The 19,330-nt window shown below is 45.3% G+C and overlaps 1 protein-coding gene across 3 annotated transcripts in view; it reads left to right on the forward strand.

Moving 5' to 3' along the window:
* ARHGDIB (Rho GDP dissociation inhibitor beta) overlaps nucleotides 1-19,330 on the forward strand; it is a 53,933-nt gene that overhangs the window by 22,815 nt on the left and 11,788 nt on the right. For all 3 annotated transcript variants that reach the window (XM_086958085.1, XM_086958091.1, XM_086958100.1), the window contains exons 3-4: nucleotides 7,329-7,412; nucleotides 8,217-8,293. In XM_086958085.1, the coding sequence (XP_086814211.1) occupies nucleotides 7,329-7,412; nucleotides 8,217-8,293 (161 nt within the window). The remainder of the gene's footprint in view (nucleotides 1-7,328; nucleotides 7,413-8,216; nucleotides 8,294-19,330) is intronic.

The raw sequence follows: 19,330 nt of genomic DNA on the forward strand, positions 1-19,330 counted from the left end.
ATATAATTTTTTTTTAAATTTAATATTATTTAATTAATTTAATTAATATTAATTATAAATAAATATATTTATTTGTTTTTTAATATTATAAATTAAATATATTAATTTAAGTAATTTTTAAATAAGTATGAGTATAGGAGTATATGTTTTGGGGTACTGAGGTATATGTTTTGGGGTGTTTGGGTATTTTTATGTTTTAGGGTTGGGTTTGTGTTTTGGGGTACAGGGGTATTTTTAGGTTTTAGGGCTGGGTTTGTGTTTTGGGGTACAGGGGTATTTTTAGGTTTTAGGGCTGGGTTTGGGTTTTGGGGTACAGGGGTATTTTTAGGTTTTAGGGCTGGGTTTGGGTTTTGGGGTACAGGGGTATTTTTAGGTTTCAGGGCTGGGTTTGGGTTTTGGGGTACAGGGGTATTTTTAGGTTTTAGGGCTGGGTTTGGGTTTTGGGGTACAGGGGTATTTTTAGGTTTTAGGGCTGGGTTTGGGTTTTGGGGTACAGGGGTATTTTTAGGTTTTAGGGCTGGGTTTGGGTTTTGAGATACAGGGGTATTTTTAGGTTTTAGGGCTGGGTTTGGGTTTTGGGGTACAGGGGTATTTTTAGGTTTTAGGGCTGGGTTTGGGTTTTGGGGTACAGGGGTATTTTTAGGTTTTAGGGCTGGGTTTGGGGTACAGGGGTATTTTTAGGTTTTAGGGCTGGGTTTGGGTTTTGAGGTACAGGGGTATTTTTAGGTTTTAGGGCTGGGTTTGGGTTTTGGGGTACAGGGGTATTTTTAGGTTTTAGGGCTGGGTTTGGGTTTTGGGGTACAGGGGTATTAGGTTTCAGGGCTGGGTTTGGGTTTTGGGGTACAGGGGTATTTTTAGGGTTCAGTTTTTTTAAAATACTTTAATTAAATTAAATTAATTAAATGTAATTAAATTTATTAAATTATATTAATTACAATTTTAAAATTAATTCAATTATATTAATTAAATCAAATAATTAAATTAAAATAATTACAATTATAAAATTTATTAAATTAAAAAAATTATATTAAATTAATTAAATTACATTAATTCCATTTTTAAATTTAATTAAATTAAATTAAATAAATTAAATTAATTACAATTTTAAAATTAATGTCATTATATTAGTTAAATTAATTAAATTAACTTAATTACATTTAAAAAAAAAGATATACTTGCCTATACTTACGTTGAAATGGTATGCGTTGTAATAGCATCTGCTATGTAATGTCCTGCGTTGTAATGGCATACGATGTAATGGAACCTGCGTTGTAAAAATTGTGATGTTACAGTCTGCGTTGTAAAATAACACGTTGTAACATCATAGATCCTGCTGATGTCTTGGTGGTGCTCAGGTACTGATGAGTGATGTTCAGGTGGTGCTGCTGAAGTGGTGCTGAGTGATACTGACTGGGGCTGAAGTGGTGCTTCACTCATGCTGAGGTGGTGTTGCCTTGTCTACTTGCAGGATATATTGTTAAGTAACCTCAAATTACATGCTGCGTTTGGAGAGCACAAGGAGGTATCCCATGATATTGTTTTTATTTTTAGCATTGATTGAAACCTAAAAAAAAGCACCAAAAGTTGAGCTGAGCATGTTCGGAAAGCCAAAACAGACCCAGGCAAAAGAAAAAATAGTGCACCAAAACGAACTTATATGGCTGATACTAAACTGATCATGTAACAGGGCCAGTCTCCTGGGTCCGACCAAAACAGCAAAAGGAGGAACAAATGTAAACTATTAACCAACAAAAACTTAAGAATTTTGAAAGGCATGTGAAGGAACAGATCAAAACAGATAAGTGTGCAGAAAGCCCATAGAGTAGATTCAGCATGTCTCGAGAGACCGTGAATGTGCTGCCTAGGTGAGACCTAAAAAAGGACAGGTTACGTTTTGTTAATGTTCTTTCTGATGGAAATAACGGCTCACTCAGAATCCATACCACATTCTGGCATCTCATCTTGATAACTACTTTTCACCTTTCTTGTTTTAAAAAAAATTCTTATAGTTTATTATTAGGAAAAAAAAGACTGAAACAAAATATTAAAACCATGCTGCAACAGCATCAGAGTTGTAATCCTTACACTATCACAGTTAGTAACAAAAAGACATCACACTCTTCATTTGTTGGTGGGCAAAATTCTGTTTAATTTATATGTAAAACTTGGATAGTTTTCCAGATGAAACAAGTTATGTCAGCCAAAGTCAATCTCCTTCTCAGAGCATTCAAAATTTTACATAACTCTCCTTTTTAGCTCAAGCCATTTTAGGTTGCAAATGACCTAATGTGGGCTTGCCAAAAACTCCCAAGAACTTGCAAGGGCTTAGAGCCCGTCCATTGCTTACTAATGGTTGGCTTTCTTGTCTCTCTCATTTGCTTGCTTCTTATTTGATGGATATCCTTGTCCATCCTGTGTTTAGTGCCTGAATGGTTGGTGAAGGAGATGTAGCTGTTCAGATAAGCTGGGCCTGTGTTGAAGAGTGCTTTGAAAGTGCGGGTGAGAAGCTTGAACTGTGCATTTTTGTATCAGGAGCCAGTGGAGGTCTCGTGTGGTGTGATCTGGTGAGATGTTTGGTGATCCTGGCACACACAATTTCCATATTCTAGCCTGCTGGTGATTAGGGTGTAGGGGACGGTTCTTCTGCGTTGATGTGTGGGTCCTTTAGGTGTCAAGGGTCGATGGAGAGCCCCAAGGGTAGCCTATTGTCGCCCTGTTTGAAGGAAACTGTGGGTTGTACTGCAGAATAATGGGAGCACAATGGAGTTACGTCGCTCAATTTTTGTTAGGTCGAGCAGCGTAGTCTACTCGAGACCTTTTGTTGCCCGTATCTGGGAATGTGGACAGCAATGTGCCGCGCGCTTTTCCGTTCCAGTTTTCACCGCGGGAGTGCGCCTCTCAGACGCGCTTGCGCAGACACGCACACACAGCCCCTGCTTTCCATGCAAACACGGCGCACACACACACAGCCAGCCCCCAACCCTGCACACACACAGGCGCACGCGCACATACACACGCTGCCGCCCCCCCTGCACACGCACGCACACACACACACACACACATACAGACACGCACACACAGACACGCACGCATACACCCACCGGCGCCCCCGAGCCCCCAACCCCTCCCCTGCACACACACACACAGACACACACCCCGCCCCCCCCCCCCCTTACAACTAAGCCCTACTCACCGCATCGCCGCCACTCCTGACTTCGGCAGCCACCGCGGGGCTCTCCCTCAGGCATGGGAGCCCCGCCCACATCACCAATGCTGCTCTCTGGCACTCCGTAGATGCGGGCTTCACGCAGAAGGCGGAAGTCCCGCCCCACGACCGGCTTCACGCTGCCGAACTTCCGGTTGCGCTGAGCTTGTTTTTTTGGATCCATTTCACGGCGAGCAACTAAATCAAAACAACCGTGACGTCAGTGTGGGGCCAAGCGGAAACAATTCTATATCTAATGCTGCTTCCATCAGCTGGCCTCCATGAAGGATTGTCGCAGCAGCCGACGGGGTTGGTGATTGTCCCCTTGTTTTTTTTTGTTTCATATAGCGCGAAGTACAGGAGCACCAGTTTTGTTACAGACAGACACATTCATTTAAATAGGAAAATACCAGCACTTATCTGGCGGAAACAGGTATTCTATAGAGTGAGCACCTGCGCTTCTACATTTCCTTTTAAATCACTGCGAGTTGTGCACCATTGGCAAGTTACTGGTGTGTGGGGGGTGGTGAGCGAGACAGACGAGTCTGCCACATTTCTCAGCTTCGTAAAAGTCCCGTAAAGTCTCCCACATTTTCAGCAGCATTTTGCCGTCACACTGTCACCTCGCGATTCATTTCCAATGTTATTGCCATGCGAATTAAAATGTGTCTCACCAGTCCCACTCCTTTCTTCAACCTAAAATTTCTTTGGTTTAAAATGACCTGGCATGCATTTGTCACCAGCTATGCACAAGTGACTTTAATTTCACTAGTGAGCATTTAATTGAACTAGTGTAACATGAAAAGTGAAGCGACTAAGTGTGCTTCGCCTTCATGTGACATTCTTTTCTCATCCACCACATTAGTCCTCAATCACCTCTGTGCCTGGTACTCTTCGAGAGGCACCTGCATAACATATCTCCGCCCCCTGATGACGCTGGTGTTGCCAGAGCTTTAAGTGGGCCGGGTGCCCTTTGGCGCTCTGTAAAGCAGGTGCTGAGACGGGTTCCCTTCCCGCTTTCCATTTTTACCCTCGCACTCAAGAGTGAAAATAAAATCTCTGCCTTTGATGTAGCTTCAAATAGACTCGTTTTCATTATTTCACAGTCAGCACAGAATTGAAGCATGTTGAATGTACTACTATACAACAAAGTACTTGTTGTTACTTATTTATTTTATGCAACTAACAACCAATGTCAAAGCTTGTTTCAGGTGTAATGTCAGTTGTTGTATTGTATCTGGATGCGATAAAACAAAGAGGCAGCAAAATAGAAGTCTGATGACACACTATGCTAAGCACAGATGTTTAGGTTAGGTGTTTAAGCAATGCCCTTAATTAGATAGGCCACTCCCGTTTTGAAGAACACTCCCCCCACACACACACACTTTTTTAATCCTACTTAAAACACTCAGATGTACTATGTTTATTTGTATGTTTGTATGTGAGGTACTGGGGAGGAGAAATTTACCTTTAAATTTGTTATTCTTATTTACTTACGCTGAAAAAGTAAAACTACAATGCCCACAATGCAAGGTCCTGCACTGGCTGAAAAAAATCAAGAGTTTACTGAACGTGTCTCACATGACTTGAAGTCACTTAAAAGCTATGGCCAGTGGCGTAACATTATCCCCTACACCCCCTGCAGTGCAGGTGGGACCCGGGCTCCAGGTGCCCTCTCTTGCACTCTGCACGAGAGGCGGGCCCAAGGCCCTCACAACCCCACACCCTCACCCTCACAACCCCACTCCCTCACACACACCCTCACCCACCCCCTCACCCACCCCCTCACCCACCCTCACACCCTCACACCCCCTCACCCTCACACCCCCTCACCCTCACACCCCCTCACCCTCACACCCCCTCACAACCTCACACCCCCTCACAACCTCACACCCCCTCACAACCTCACACCCCCTCACAACCTTACACCCCTCACCCTCCCTCAATAACACTCGCCCTCACACACCCTCACACACCCTCACTCACCCTCACTCACCCTCACTCACCCTCACCCTCACTCACCCTCACTCACCCTCACTCACCCTCACTCACTCTCACCAGCATAGCATAGCATAACAAAACACAGCATAGGATAGCAAAACATAGCATAGCATAACAAAACAAAGAATAGGATAGCAAAACAACACATAGGATAGCAAAGCAAAACATAGCATAACAAAGCATAGCATAGCATAGCAAAACAAAACACAACAAAACATAGCATAGTATAACAAAACTTAGCATAACAAAACAAAGCATAGCATAACAAAACATAGCATAACAAGACAAAGCATAACAAAACACAGCATAGCAAAACAAAACATAACCTAGCATAACAAAACACAACAAACATTGCATAGCAAAACATAGCATAGCATAACCAAACACAGCAAAACATAGCAAAGCATAACAAAACACAACATAGCAAAGCATAAAAAACAACATAGCATAGCATAACAGAGCATAGCATAACAGAGCATAGCATAACAGAGCATAGCATAACAGAACATAGCATAACAGAACATAGCATAACAGAACATAGCATAACAGAACATAGCATAACAGAACATAGCATAATAAAACACAACAAAAAATAGCTTAGCATAACAAAACATAGTATAGCATAACAAAGCATAGCAAAACACAACAAAACACAGCATAGCACAACAAAACACAGCATAGCACAACAAAACACAGCATGGCATAACAAAACAAAGAATAGGATAGCAAAACTAAACATAGCATAACAAAACAAAGCATAGGATAGCAAAAGAAAGCATAGCATAGCAAAAGAAAGCATAGCATAGCATAACAAAACATAGCCTAGCATAAAAAACATAGCATAGCATAACAAAACATAGCAAAACAAAACACATAATAGCATAGCAAAACATAGCATACCAAACAACATAGCATAGCATAGCATAACAAAACATAGCATAGCGAAACAAAGCATAGCATAATAAAACACAACAAAACATAGCATAGCATAACAACACATAGCATAACAAATCAAAGCATAGGCTAGCAAAACATAGCATAGCATAACAAAACAAAACATAGGATAGCAAAACATAGCATAGCATACAGCTTCATTCAGCACCACAGCATCACTCAGGGGCAACACAACATCACTATGCGCTACCACAGCATCACTGAAAGCCACAGCATCACTCGTTCGCCATCACAACATCACCCAGCGCCACCACAGCATCAATCTGCGCAACCATTCAACAACACCTGGTTCAAATATGTTTTCTCCATGTTTCAAGCTTTATTACAAACGTAACAAAAAGATGTTAATATTTCACTTCTGTTCTTGGATTTTCGTCACAATAAAATACGCTGAACATAATCTTCACAAAAGTTATTTACAAAAGTTTAAGCTATTGCCATTATAAATTACAATAACCTTTATTTAAGTAGTAATGTTTAACAAAAAATTAAAAGCCATTGTTATTTGTAATATCAATACATGTAAGTCACGTAAATACAACACATATTGCATTACAAATGCTATAGGTGTCACATTTGCAAAAGTTATAACTATTGGCATTGTAAATGACAAAGCTATTAATTTCGCTATTTTCAAAAACAAAACATAAATAAATAAAAAAATTTACAGTACCAATAGCTCAAACTTTCCTAATGCGAGATTTATTGCATTGCAAATGCTTGTTTTTATATTTCCAGACCAGAAGTACTTTAGTTCCAAGAAATATATTCTTATAGAAATACTTAAACACATTTCTTATTCATAAAAAAAGGAGCAAAGATAAAAACAGACCATTTTAGTAAAGTAAAACAACAATTCATGTCGCTCACTGGTATAACAAATGGTGGGCGAATAATCTGTGTAACAGGAGAGATTGATTGAATTTTCGTGGCTTATAGGTAAGTTTGGGTGGGTGGTCTTTTGGAAATGGAGGGTCTGGGTGATTGTTACTCGTACTCAATAAGGATCTTTGTGGATAGTGTTTTGTAAAAGGGAGGGTTGGGTGAATATTGTATATCAGGAGAGATTGTGAAAGCTTTATGTATAATGGAGGAAGGCTTGGATGGTGCCTCCACACTGGGTTGGTTATGCACCAGGACATAAATCCATCTCTTCCTGTCTCTCTAGACCCCACAGCCAAGAACGTGACGGTCACGCGGCTCACACTGGTCTGTGCCGAGGCTCCAGGGCCAATCACCATGGACCTGACAGGTAGGAGAAGACTACACTTTCTAAGGTTATTCTATCAGGGCTGGATCCGTGTTAGAAGGTTCTCTTGGGTGCTTCCATGTGCTCAAGATCTACCTCAGGGGTGGGTGGATCTATCTTTTACAGGTCTGTTCTTCTGGTGGGTCCATGTTCTAAGGTTCTCCTCCCTCTCTTTGGAGTGAATCCAAGTTCTACATCTCACTTTTGGGGTGAATGCATGTGCTGAGGGTTCTCTCAGTGTGGTACATCAATGTTCTAGAGGGTTCTCCATATACTTTATTTTGGGTTTCAACATAGGTAAGACCCACACATTGACATTGCTTGCATTTACAGTGCGCAGTATTTAGATACACTTGTACAGGATATTATTATGTTCCCCCCCAAGAGGCATTGTTCAGTGAGGAGGCAGGCCAGATGAAATCGCCATCTCCTGATCTTGTCAGGGTTGTTCAGCTGTGATGGTGGCATTTTAGCATGGGTATGTAGTTTGGGAGAACTGACCTTTGGTGTCAAAGGTGGTCATTTCACATTGCCTGCTGCTCACAAAGTCTAGGACATCATCATATGCATGCCTCCTGTTCGCTGTCTGCATATTGGGTAGGCAGCTAATCGATGCCATGTTCTATCGAATTTAGTGGTCCTATTGTGTAATAGTGCAGTGAGTTTCTCCATTGCGTATATTGACCATATCTTCCCCCACCACATATTGAGTGTCGGTGTCTCTTGTTGTTTTCACGTTGATCAATGCTCTAAGTTTCTCTTGCTCTTGGTAGAACAACGATTACAGCTTATTTTACTCCCCCGCAGGAGACATTGCAGCCCTCAAAAAAGAAACCTTCGTCATGAAGGAGGGAGTCTCTTACAGAGCCAAAATCAATTTCAGAGTGAGTATTATGTGTGGAACCGAGATCAGTCTGTCGCTTCTTGGTGCTGAAGCCTGGCTCTCCCCAATATCAGAGTTTGTCTCTCTCAAGCATCCAAACTTCATGCCTCTCTCCGGTACCCTAGCCTCTCCTTTTCATGCCTGTCGCTGGTATCTCAGTCTGTCGCTCACCAGTGTCCTAGCTCGATATCTCGGTATCTGGTATCTCGGTCTGTCTCACCCTGGCATCTGTTTGCCTTTCTCTAGTATCCTGGTCTGTCGCTACCCTGTATCCTAGTAGATCTCACCTGGCATCTCAGCCCATCTCACCCTACCACCAAGTCTTTGTCTCCTTGTGCTCCCACATTAGCTCTACCGGGTACCACATTGTCTCTCTGCTCGATATTCCAGACTGTTTCTCCCTGGTATTTAGGTCAGCCTGTCTCTTTCTGCAGCATCGAATTAGCAGGGCGGGCAATCGGGAAGTGCCCGAGGGGCCTGAGGAAAAGGCCAGCTGGTGGGCCGTTTTTTTAAAATCATTTTGTCCAGGACCGGCGTGGCCACTGGAGCTTGATCTTAAAGGCTGCTGTAGCCTTAGAGCGAAGATCGGAACTCATTATAACCCAGACCTGCACTGGCTCCCCGTCAACAAAGAATCACCTTCCGTCTCCTCACCCACGCACACAAAGCCCTACACGACCAAGGCCCAAGCTACCTCAACAACCGCCTCAACTTCTACGCTCCCAAACATCACCTCCGATCAACCAACCACGCTCTCGCCGCCGTACCCCGCATCCGAAGAGCGACAACAGGAGGAAGGTCCTTCTCCTACCTGGCCGCCAAGACCTGGAACACCCTCCCTACCGACCTCCGCCTGACCCAAGACCACCTCTCCTTCAGGAAGAAGCTCAAGACCTGGCTGTTCGAGCAGTAGCGGCACCCCATAGCGCCTTGAGACCCTCTGGGTAAGTAGTGCGCTCTATAAATGCCTTGATTGATTGACAGAGAATGGCTGGCTCATTTTCTTGTGCAGTAGGACAATGGGCCAAAGTGAGCGGGCACAGCATGTGGAGCGTCTCCTCCTGTCACGAGTCTCTCACCCTGACAGGGAGGCCACTGGGAGTGGCTGGGCTCTTTTTCAGCACCACAGCCAGTTCTAATGTTACCTGGGGTGGAGTGAAAGGGGGCTGTGCAGGGAGGAAGATTTAAGTGTGATGGCCATCTAAAAGGCTCTACTTTCGTTTCCAGCAGCAGCCCTTCTGCCGCCTTGTTATCTGGGAGGGAGACTTCGATTCACCACTGAAGGAAAATAAAACAATAATGCAAGCAACCAAAATGAACCGAAAAATGTTTCTGACAACATGAAATATTTATATATTGTTTTAAACATAACTGTGAAAAACGTTAATTGAGGGTCAAAATGACAAAGGGAAGGGAGAATAGAAATGGCAGGACAGTAACAAAATGGACTCAGCGAGGATAGCAATGTGCAGCGAGGCAAAGGGAAAAGTAAGACAGCAGAGTGGGGCACAATGAAAAAATATGGGAATGTGGAAAACAAATGAGGATGAAAGGAAAGGTAGAGGCGAGAGGTGAAGAGTGCTAGAGATGCAGACAGATGGTGGGAGTGAGGGGAAGAGATTAGGGATAATAAGCGATGAAAGACAGTAGAGAGATGTGCAGAAATTGTTAAAGAGAGAGAAAGCTGGAAAGCGAAAGTGGAGGAGAGGGAGGCAGGAAAGTGGTAGAAGATGTGACATAATAACCAGAGCTGCCCACTTTGGAACTTAAGAACCAGGTTGGAGTCTCTGTGCCGGCTCAGCATTCTGTGATTTTGTGCATATTACGAAATAACCCAGTGCCTAAACAAAATTAATGTGTACCTGTAAAGTACTTCAATACCTTTTGGGTAGAGTGTGCGATCAATAAAACTACAAATAATAGTGAATGGCGAAGGAAATGATGAGGAAAGCAGACAAGAGTATCAAACGTTTCCTGGTCTACAAGAAAAAAGGAAGGATGGTTACCACTCCTATGCACTATCATAATTCTCTCCCTCAGTCTAGGGCTTAGTTTATAGGTTGTTGGCATTCCAGGAGATAGTGCTAAATGTAGATTACAATCCACCAGTGGAATTTCCTTAATCAAAGGAATGGAATCGTAAACGAAATTCCACCTGTGGATTCTCCATTGGTGTAAACGCTGACTCCAGACCCATGAGGACTTTGTTACTTGCAGCAAAGCAATAAAGGGGACACATATAACATTAAGTATAGTACAAAAAAATTGAAGGGGCAGAGAGACGTGAAAGAGGCTGACGTGAGAGCAAGACCGGAGAAAAGGGAAAGGTATGCAAGACTGAAACATGTGATTTAACTTCAAGGAGGGATACAAAATGACAGGAGGACTAAGGGCCTGAGAGATATACAAATAACTGAAGAAAGAGCCCACAGGGGAGACATGAGTGGGAGCGAGATGGGGATTTGTAGACGGAGAGAAAGATAGGGAAAGAGAGAGGAGAATTGTGAGAGATTGAGTGAAGTACATAGGTAGAATGAGAGACACCAAGGAGAGAAAAAGAGCAGAGTATGAGAGAAAAAGAAAGCACTAGAGAGAGGGCCAAAAAGTGATAGAGGATGCAAGAGAGATGCACACAGCAAGTAAGAAAGGGGTACAGAGACAAAGAGAAAGAAAGGCATTTGGAGTGAAGTCCTGCAGCTTTTCCATATTCAGATCAAGTCTCTACCCACGATACAAAAGGAATCAAGTACGAAATTGTATGCAATCCCCAAGGACATTGCTTACGGAGAGGCTCCTCCGTGACAACCAAAAGAGGAAGACACCTGGTACTTTGAGGGTGAACAGAAGCCCCCCAGGCTCAAACGATGCACATGGTTCTATTACTTATGTCTGGATATAATACAGGATACTCGGGGATCTTTGAGGTGGGACTCACAGACTAAGGCACCAATAGGTGACTAACACATTCAGGCACCCAAAGTAGAGAACTGTATAAGCCTGAAGATCAGGTGAGGAGACCAATGGATGAGTTGCAGTGAAATAATGGTGTGTCAAGTGGTGCATCTATGGCCAATGTTACTGACCCCTTGAGTTTAGAAAGCTTAATTTATCAGAGAGGTCTCCCAACATTACTCCTAATACTAAGTAATGTTTCATGAAAGGTCATTATCCTCAAATGTGGGCCACTTTTTCTTTGGATGCCCAGGCCTAATTTTGTTCCCATGCCGACCCTGTCTTTCTGGTATATGTCTGTCTCTTCCCTGTATTGTGAGCTATCTCTGCTACGATGCTCAGTCTACCTCTGGTGTCCTGGGGTTTCTCACCCTAGCGTTTCAGTCTCTCGAGTATTTAGGCTGCATCTCTCCAGAATCCAAGCCCCCAACCCCCTCTCTCCCCTTATCATAGTCTGTCTGCTCCAGGTGTCTGTCTGTCGCACACTGGCCTCTCCTCTGTATTCCAGTCTCTCAAATATCCCAGTCTGCTCTGTCAGGTATGTCAGTCTGTTGCACCTGGTAATTGTCAGTCTCTCTCTCTCGTATCCTAGTCTATGTCTCTCCTGTATCTCAGTTGGACTATCCCTGGTTTCTCAGCCTATCTCTCTCTGGTATTGCAGTTGTCTCTCCCTGGAGTCTTAGTCTGTCTCTTCCACTGTCTCGTTCTGTTTCTCTCAGGTATCCCAGTCCTTCTCTCCGCAGTATCCCAGGTGTCTGGTTGCTCAGTGGACTAATGCACCCACTCCAGGAATCTGTGTTTCACTCCGTGATCACAGATGCAAATCCTAAATCCAGTCAGCGCTCATCCCCCTCTGAGGTGTGTAGCAATGAATGTTTTTCATCATTTAATCCTAGTCAGTCTCTCCCCTGCATCTGTCTATTTATCCCCTGCATCCCAGTTTATGTATCCCTTGCATCCCCGTTTACTTATACCCTGCATCCTAATCAGTCTCTCCTCTGCATCCCAGTTCATTTATCCCCTGCATCCCAGTCTGTTCCCTGCATCCTAGTCAGTCTCTCCCCTTTATCCCAGTCTATTTATCCCCTGTATCCCGGTCTGTTTATTCCCTGAAACCCAGTCCGTCTCTCCCGCATCCCAGTCTATTTATCCCCTTTCCATCCCAGTTTATTTATCTCCTGCATCCTAGTTTATTTATTTATTCCCTGTATCTAAATCGTTTTTTTCCCTGCATCCCAGTCAATTTATCCCCTGCATCCCAGTCTATTTATCCCCTGCATCCCGGTCTGTCTCGCTCCAGCATCCCAGTTTATATATCCCTTGCATCCCAGTCAGTTGATCCCCTGCATCCCAGTTGATGCATAACGGTCTGTTTATCCCCTGCATCCCAGTCTGTTTATCTTTCCTATCTCAGTCGATTTATCCTTTGCATCCCAGTCAGTCTCTCTCCTGCAGCCTAGTCTGTGTATCCCCTGCATCCCATTCAGTCTTTCACCTGCATCTCAGTTTATTTTTCCCCTGCATTCTAGTCAGTCTGTGTATCCCCTGCATCCCAGTCTGTCTCTCCCCTATATCCTAAACTCTGTCCCTTGTATTGGAGACTGCCTCTCCCCAGTATCCCAGCACGCCTGTCTCCTTATTTTGAGTTTGTCTCTCTCTTGCATCCGAGTTGCTGTGTCCCTTCAATGTATTAGTGTCTGATTCACCGAAGTATTCCCGTCTGTCTATCCCCGTTATCCCAGTCTGTCTGACCTTGTATTGGAGTCTGTCTGCCCTTTAGCCAACCAAGTTTGACAGTCTGTCCCATTGCCCTGAGTCTCCCTCTTCAATGGATGTGATTTACTGCAAGGCACCCTGGGAGCCTCAGTCTCAGATATGCGGGGGGTGGTAGGGCTGTGTAAAATCGTGGGCCCTAGACCACATGCTGTCGAAATGATTGACACAGACATTGTGGGTATGCTTAGTTAACTGGTCATGAGCACGTGCACTCTGGCCCTTTAATTAGAAGACCCACATCACTTGTGATGCCTGTGGCAGACAGGTGTGTGTGTGTGAACAGCCCTCAAGGGAGTGGCTGGTAAACTTGTGTCTGCTGAGACACTAGAACGTCTCCAGCTGAAGGAAGTGGCCTGATTCGGGTCACCCGGGGCACTCACGACCACCTCTCAGCCTTCCATACCAAATGAGTCTGTTAACAATGGATACCCAGTATCCATTGTAAGCGCTGAGGGCAAGGGACACCCCAGACATTCGCTGGGCATCCAAACATGACCTCGTACGGTGACAATCCTATCCTAGAATGTGCTGTTGTTCTCGTTGACAATAGAGCTAACGGTAAAGCATCTGGCCACTGTAACCCTGAGGTCTCTTGAATTTTTGCAATTTTCAGTTTGATAGTACCATTGTACTTCTCAACCAAACCTGCTGACTGTGGATGATTTGGCAGCATGAACAATCTGCTTAATGCACAAACCACCACAAATCAAATGAATCACTTAGGCATTGTAATGACTTTCGTTATCACTCCAAATCAAACTGGGCAAGCCGAAACGAGGAAAGAACTCTGTTCGAACCTAGGTCTCTAGTTGGCTGGGGTATTCACCCTAGTCCAAGTGGGGACCACCGCTTCTGACCTGGTAGCTTGGCACAGAGCAGCAAGGGCGTAACTTCAGAGGCAATGTGTAAAGTAATTGTGCAACACGCAGCAGCAGCGACACAATAAAAAGCACTCACAAATGGGACACCACACCAGTTTATATATAAAAATATAAATATCTTTATCTAAGAATTATGGAAGATTAATCATCAGGTACATGCAGCTGTAGGCAAGATCAATAATCCGATATGAACCCAGCTTCCAGGCAAGATCACTAATAAGGTAAGAATATTCTGTGCCAAATCAATGGTTTCCCCCAGTAGTACTTATAAGGCGATTGTCATCATTACCAGGTTGCGGGTGCCCCTGGGATAGGCTGTTCTGGGGGAACACAGTTCCTCGAGTACAGTACGTAACACACTGGTCTCAGTCCTTACGAGTATGTACCCCTTTTGCAGGGTAGTGCTAAACATCCGGGTTGAAATAGTCCCTTAAGGAGAACCCCTGAGCTGTGTGTGCCTTCTCTCTCTGATCAGATCGGTGGGAGCGCTGCTTTAATGGCTGGGGGCTGTAAGTGAGAATTTAATAGGCCCCAGCGGCCTTCTAATGTGGAGCACCTCAGTTCCTGATATCAGGGGATATGCGGTGTTCAGGGGGGGTGCAACGGCCGGGTCCCAATCAGGGGACGGCCCGAAATGTCAGGAAACTGAGAAGGGACTCACACTGTGGACTCGAAGGCTAGCAGATGCCGGCGGGGGCCGCGAGCTCGGTCCTGCACCTCTCCCTTTCCCACACACGCTTCCCGCTGGGCAGTTACCTGGGGGTGCAGATGCTCCTTCTTGTTCACCAGCAACAGCAGAATTCGGGGACAGAGGGACGCTTCGCGCTTCTCCGCTCCCAGCACGGCTTCCCTAGCGACGCTCCCCGTTGCTAGATGACTCTCCCACTAGAGCCAATCCGAGCGCGGCCCTCTCGATGACGCTCTCCTTGCAGAGGTAGCCCCGGCGCCTCTACCAATCCCAGCGCGGCTCCTTCCCGATGCGGGGGATCACGCGTCCAGGGTTCCCAAAGCACACGGCCCACGGCGGTGATCACGGAGAGTAAGAAAAGTTCTCAGAGCAGTCCTGGTGCACTTTCCGCCCGGGCTGTGGCGGTGACGAATGGGAGGCAATTTTAAAAATCCTCTCAATCCAGGTAGTGGCGGTGAATACCAGAGCGCAGCGTTCCCGCTGCCACAGCGCTCACACTTTGCCCAGGAACCCAGGTGGCGGCAGAGGGGACTGAACCGCAGCGCTTTTACTTCTCAGCGCTACATCACACCTTAAGGGCTCCTGAGGGCACCAGGGGTTAACAGGGCTTCGACGCTTCAGTCCCTACACAGCGCCACAACGTGCAGGCAAATCCTGGGTTTCGGTGGCGATTTGGGGATAAATCAAAGGTCCTTACACCCCCAGCGCTGCCGAGGCAGTTCAGCCAGCAAGGAAGCTTGGTGGTCCGTATGAATCCCCACTATGCAGGGGGTAGACAGTCCTTGTAGTCCTGGGGACTCTTACAATCCCCACAGTGATCAGGGGATTGATTAGCCTCTTGGTGGAGACACTCTGGTGATTGTATTCCTTCAGTCTCCCTGGCAGGGCAGGATCAGCAGGCAGTAGGGCAGCTCAGTAGGTAGGGGCAGCAGTTCCTTGGAGTAGTCAGCCTCCTTTCAGTTGGCAATCATTCCTGGCGCAGCAGTCCTCACTCCCGCAGAGTTTCTTCCAGGTCCAGCAGTGTAACAAAGAAGTGAGGCCAGGACCCCCCTTATATATATCTCCGTCTACGGGCTAGAAAGTGGTAGAAGTCTCTGGAAGGGACTGGGGGCAGGGGCTTCTGGAAGAGTCCAGGGAGTTCTGGTATGTTCCCTGCCTTCCCTGAACTATCTGTCACAGTGACGAGAGACAGGGTGTTAAGGCTACAATGGGCAGCCCATCACAGCTCATCCCAGGGAAGAAGGTGTGAATCACCACTCCCACCTCCCAACCCAGGCAGGCTATCAGTATGCAGAGGGGAGGGGGGAGTCTGCAGAGCCTAATCTAAGTGTAGGCAGGAAAAGGCCCACTTTATAAAAGTGGGATCCCTAGCGTAGTAATGCCCAAACCCTATATATCATTGGACAGGGTTCCCGCCCCAACAAGACCAAACATGACAGACTTATTAGGTCCCTGTCAGAAGTTATCCCGTAAAGGGAGGTTCCCAATATTAGCCTATGGAGGATTAGCCTTACTGCGGTAGCAGTGGCTTGTGGCAGATATGCCAGCCTCACAAGGTTTTAGGAGAGAGCACCCGCACCTCAGCACTGTTTAGCAGTGGTGAGGCGCCCAGAGTCCTAAGTCCAACAAAATGTAAGGTAGAAATGGGAGACAAAAAGGTCAAAAATGTAGGTGAGACCACCCTAAGGCTGACAGGTCTAACACGTGTCCCCCCCCCCCCCCCCCCCAGCTGAAAGTGGGGAGAACTACCCAACCTCCAGGGAGTTCTCATCACTAAGGCGGAAAAACCGGGAGAGACCGTCCGCATTGGCGTGGTCTACTCCGGGTCTGTGTTTCACCCTGAAGTCCATCCCCTGTAGGGAAATGGACCACCTCAACAATTTGGGATTCTCGCCCCTCATTTGCTTGAGCCATCTGAGGGGCTGGTGGTCAGTCTGGATCAGGAAGTGGGAGCCAAACAAATATGGCCTCAGCTTCTTTACAGCCCAGACCACCGCAAAGGCTTCTCTCTCTATCGCACTCCACCGCTGTTCTCAGGGGAGCAGCCTCCTGGAGATGAAGGCTACTGATTGGTCCCTTCCCTCCTCATTGAGTTGCGAAAGTACCGCACCTATGCCATGCTCTGAGGCGTCCGTTTGGACAATTAACTCTTTGGAGAAGTCAGGGGCCCTGAGCACAGGAGCGGTGCACATTGCCTGCTTTAGACAGTCAAAGGCTTTTTGGCAAGCCTCTGTCCAGATCACTTTTCTAGGTTGTTTCTTAGAGGTTAGCTCAGTCAAGGGGGCCACAATAGTGCCATAACCCTTGACAAATCTGCGGTAGTATCCTGTGAGGCCCAGGAATGCCCTGACCTCAGTCTGTGTTTTGGGGGGCTCCCAGGCCAGGATGGTTTCTATCTTGGCCTGTAGGGGCTGCACCTTACCCCCGCACACCAAGTATCCTAGGTAGACTACCGACCCCTGCCCTATCTGGCACTCTATGTAATCCATCTGAAGGACCTCAAAAGGGAAAGTGGGTGGTGCAAACATTTCTAGCCGGTGTAGGTGTACCCTTTCCAGGATTGTGCATCATGCACACCATACAGCACTTCACTAAATGTGCAGCTCTCTTCGAAATTTTTTCATTTTGCCATACAGGGTTGAACAACTTACAAATACCTTGGCACTAATATGGGCTGGGCCATGGGCCATCGTGACTACAGGAAGAACATATGTATCAGGCAACATCCATCTCTGCTTTCCTGAGTTATCAACCCAACATCCCTCATCAGTCAATTGTGCTGCACTTTCTTGCCACATTGCTAACTCTTCTATTGTGGCCTCACTTTGTATCTCTTTCACATTCTCAAGTGTGTCCTCAAACATGGTAACTTCAGGCACCCACCTAGCGGGACCTGCTACAAACATCCTTTTCATTTTAGTCTGTTCTGTTTCCTTCGCTGTCTGATCTGCAAAAGCATTTCCCCTACCTACATCATCAGCGTTGTTTCTGTTTGGCGCTACACTTTACTATAGCCAATTTCTTAAGTGTCAAAGCAGACAAAAGCCTCAATAGAAGGTGCCCATGCTGAATTTTAGTTCCATGCGAAGTAAGAAACCCTCTCTCATCCTAGAGTCGCCCAAAATTTTGCGCAACTCAGAATGCATACTGGCTGTTAGTATAAATATTGACAACCAGTCCCTCACTCAATTCGCAAGCTCGTATTAGGGCAACAAGCTCAGCAGCTTAAGCCGATTGATAGGGGACCTGTGATGTCTCTAATATTGTGTGCAGTGTGGTGATACCATAAGCAGTAGTTGTAGTGCCATCTGGTAATTTAAAACCAGAGCCATCGACATGTAGTTCCACTTTTGGGCCAGATAAGGAAACCTCAGTCAAGTCAAGTCTCCTCGTCCTTTCGTCTCTTCTTCCATCCAGAAGATACAGTCATGTTTGTCGACTTAATCACTTTCGGAAGGGAGGGACATTAAAAAGGCTGGATTCAGAGTGGTGCATCTTTTGATTGTGATGTGTTTTACAAAGTCCATTCATAGCCAGTCAGACGTGCACTGGTGAGGTGCTGTGTCTTAGTCTTATTTAAAAGTGTATCCACAGCATGGTCAGTATCAAGTACAAGTTCAGCCAATTGTCTGATCGAAGTAGCCACGGCCGCGACTGATCTTAGACAACTCGGGAGGGCTTTTGCGACAGTGTCAAGACCAGCAGAGAAATAAGCACACAGTCGTTGCTTATCTCCAAATTTTTGTGTTATAACAGAAAGCAAGCAACCAGCCATCTCTTAGACGTACAACACAAACAATTTATTATAATCCGGGGTGCCAAGTACTGGAGCCCAACAAAGCGTAGTTTTCAATTACTCAAGACTACTGACATTTAGGCATCCAAGGCAAGGGCTCATACACTTCTTTACTCGTTAGTGCAAGCAAGGGTTTTATTAGTAAGGAATAGTTGGGTATCCACCGGAGACAGTAAGAAGTAATACCTATAAAAGAGCACACATCTTTATGAGTTTGTGGAATGGGCATTTTAACAATGGTACTGATGCATTCCGGGGTTAGTCTCCTACCTTCCTTCAACAGTAGGTGATCTAAATAGGTAACCTCCTGTCAACAATACTGAAATTTAGAAAGAGATACCTTATGTCCATGATGAGCCAAATGTAACCATAATTTGACTGTACTATCTTTACAATCTTGCTCCGAATCGAAAGCGATAAGTACGTCATCAAGATACTGCACCAATACATTACCTGTAGGGAGCAAAAGGACATCAAATTGACTCTTTAAAGCCTGACTGTAAATACTTGGACTCTCAGTTTATCCATGAGGAGATCGACAGAACCTAAAGCTCCTGCCAGCTAGTATAAATCCAAACAAATACCTACTATCTGGATGAATAGGAATACTGAAAAATGCTTTCTTCAAACCAATGACAGAAAAGAATTTAGCAGTGGAAGGAATCATCGTCAAAAGTGTAGTAATGTCTAGGACCACTGGAAACTGGTGAACCACTATTTTATTAACTTCGCTCAAATCAATAACAAAACGATGAACATCTTCATGATTCTCAAGGGAACCTGAGGGTGTCTGTTTAAGAATTGGAAGAATGGGGCTATTACAAATATTGACAGACATCTCCCCAACCAGCCCCTTCTTGATCAAATCCTTAATATTTTGCAATAAGGCTTGCTTTCCTGACAGTGGTATTTTATACTGAGGAATACGAGGCAAAAGAGCATTGT

Source organism: Lissotriton vulgaris, chromosome 1_1 (genome assembly GCF_964263255.1).
Source record: "Lissotriton vulgaris chromosome 1_1, aLisVul1.2, whole genome shotgun sequence".
Classification (NCBI taxonomy): Eukaryota; Metazoa; Chordata; class Amphibia; order Caudata; family Salamandridae; genus Lissotriton; species Lissotriton vulgaris.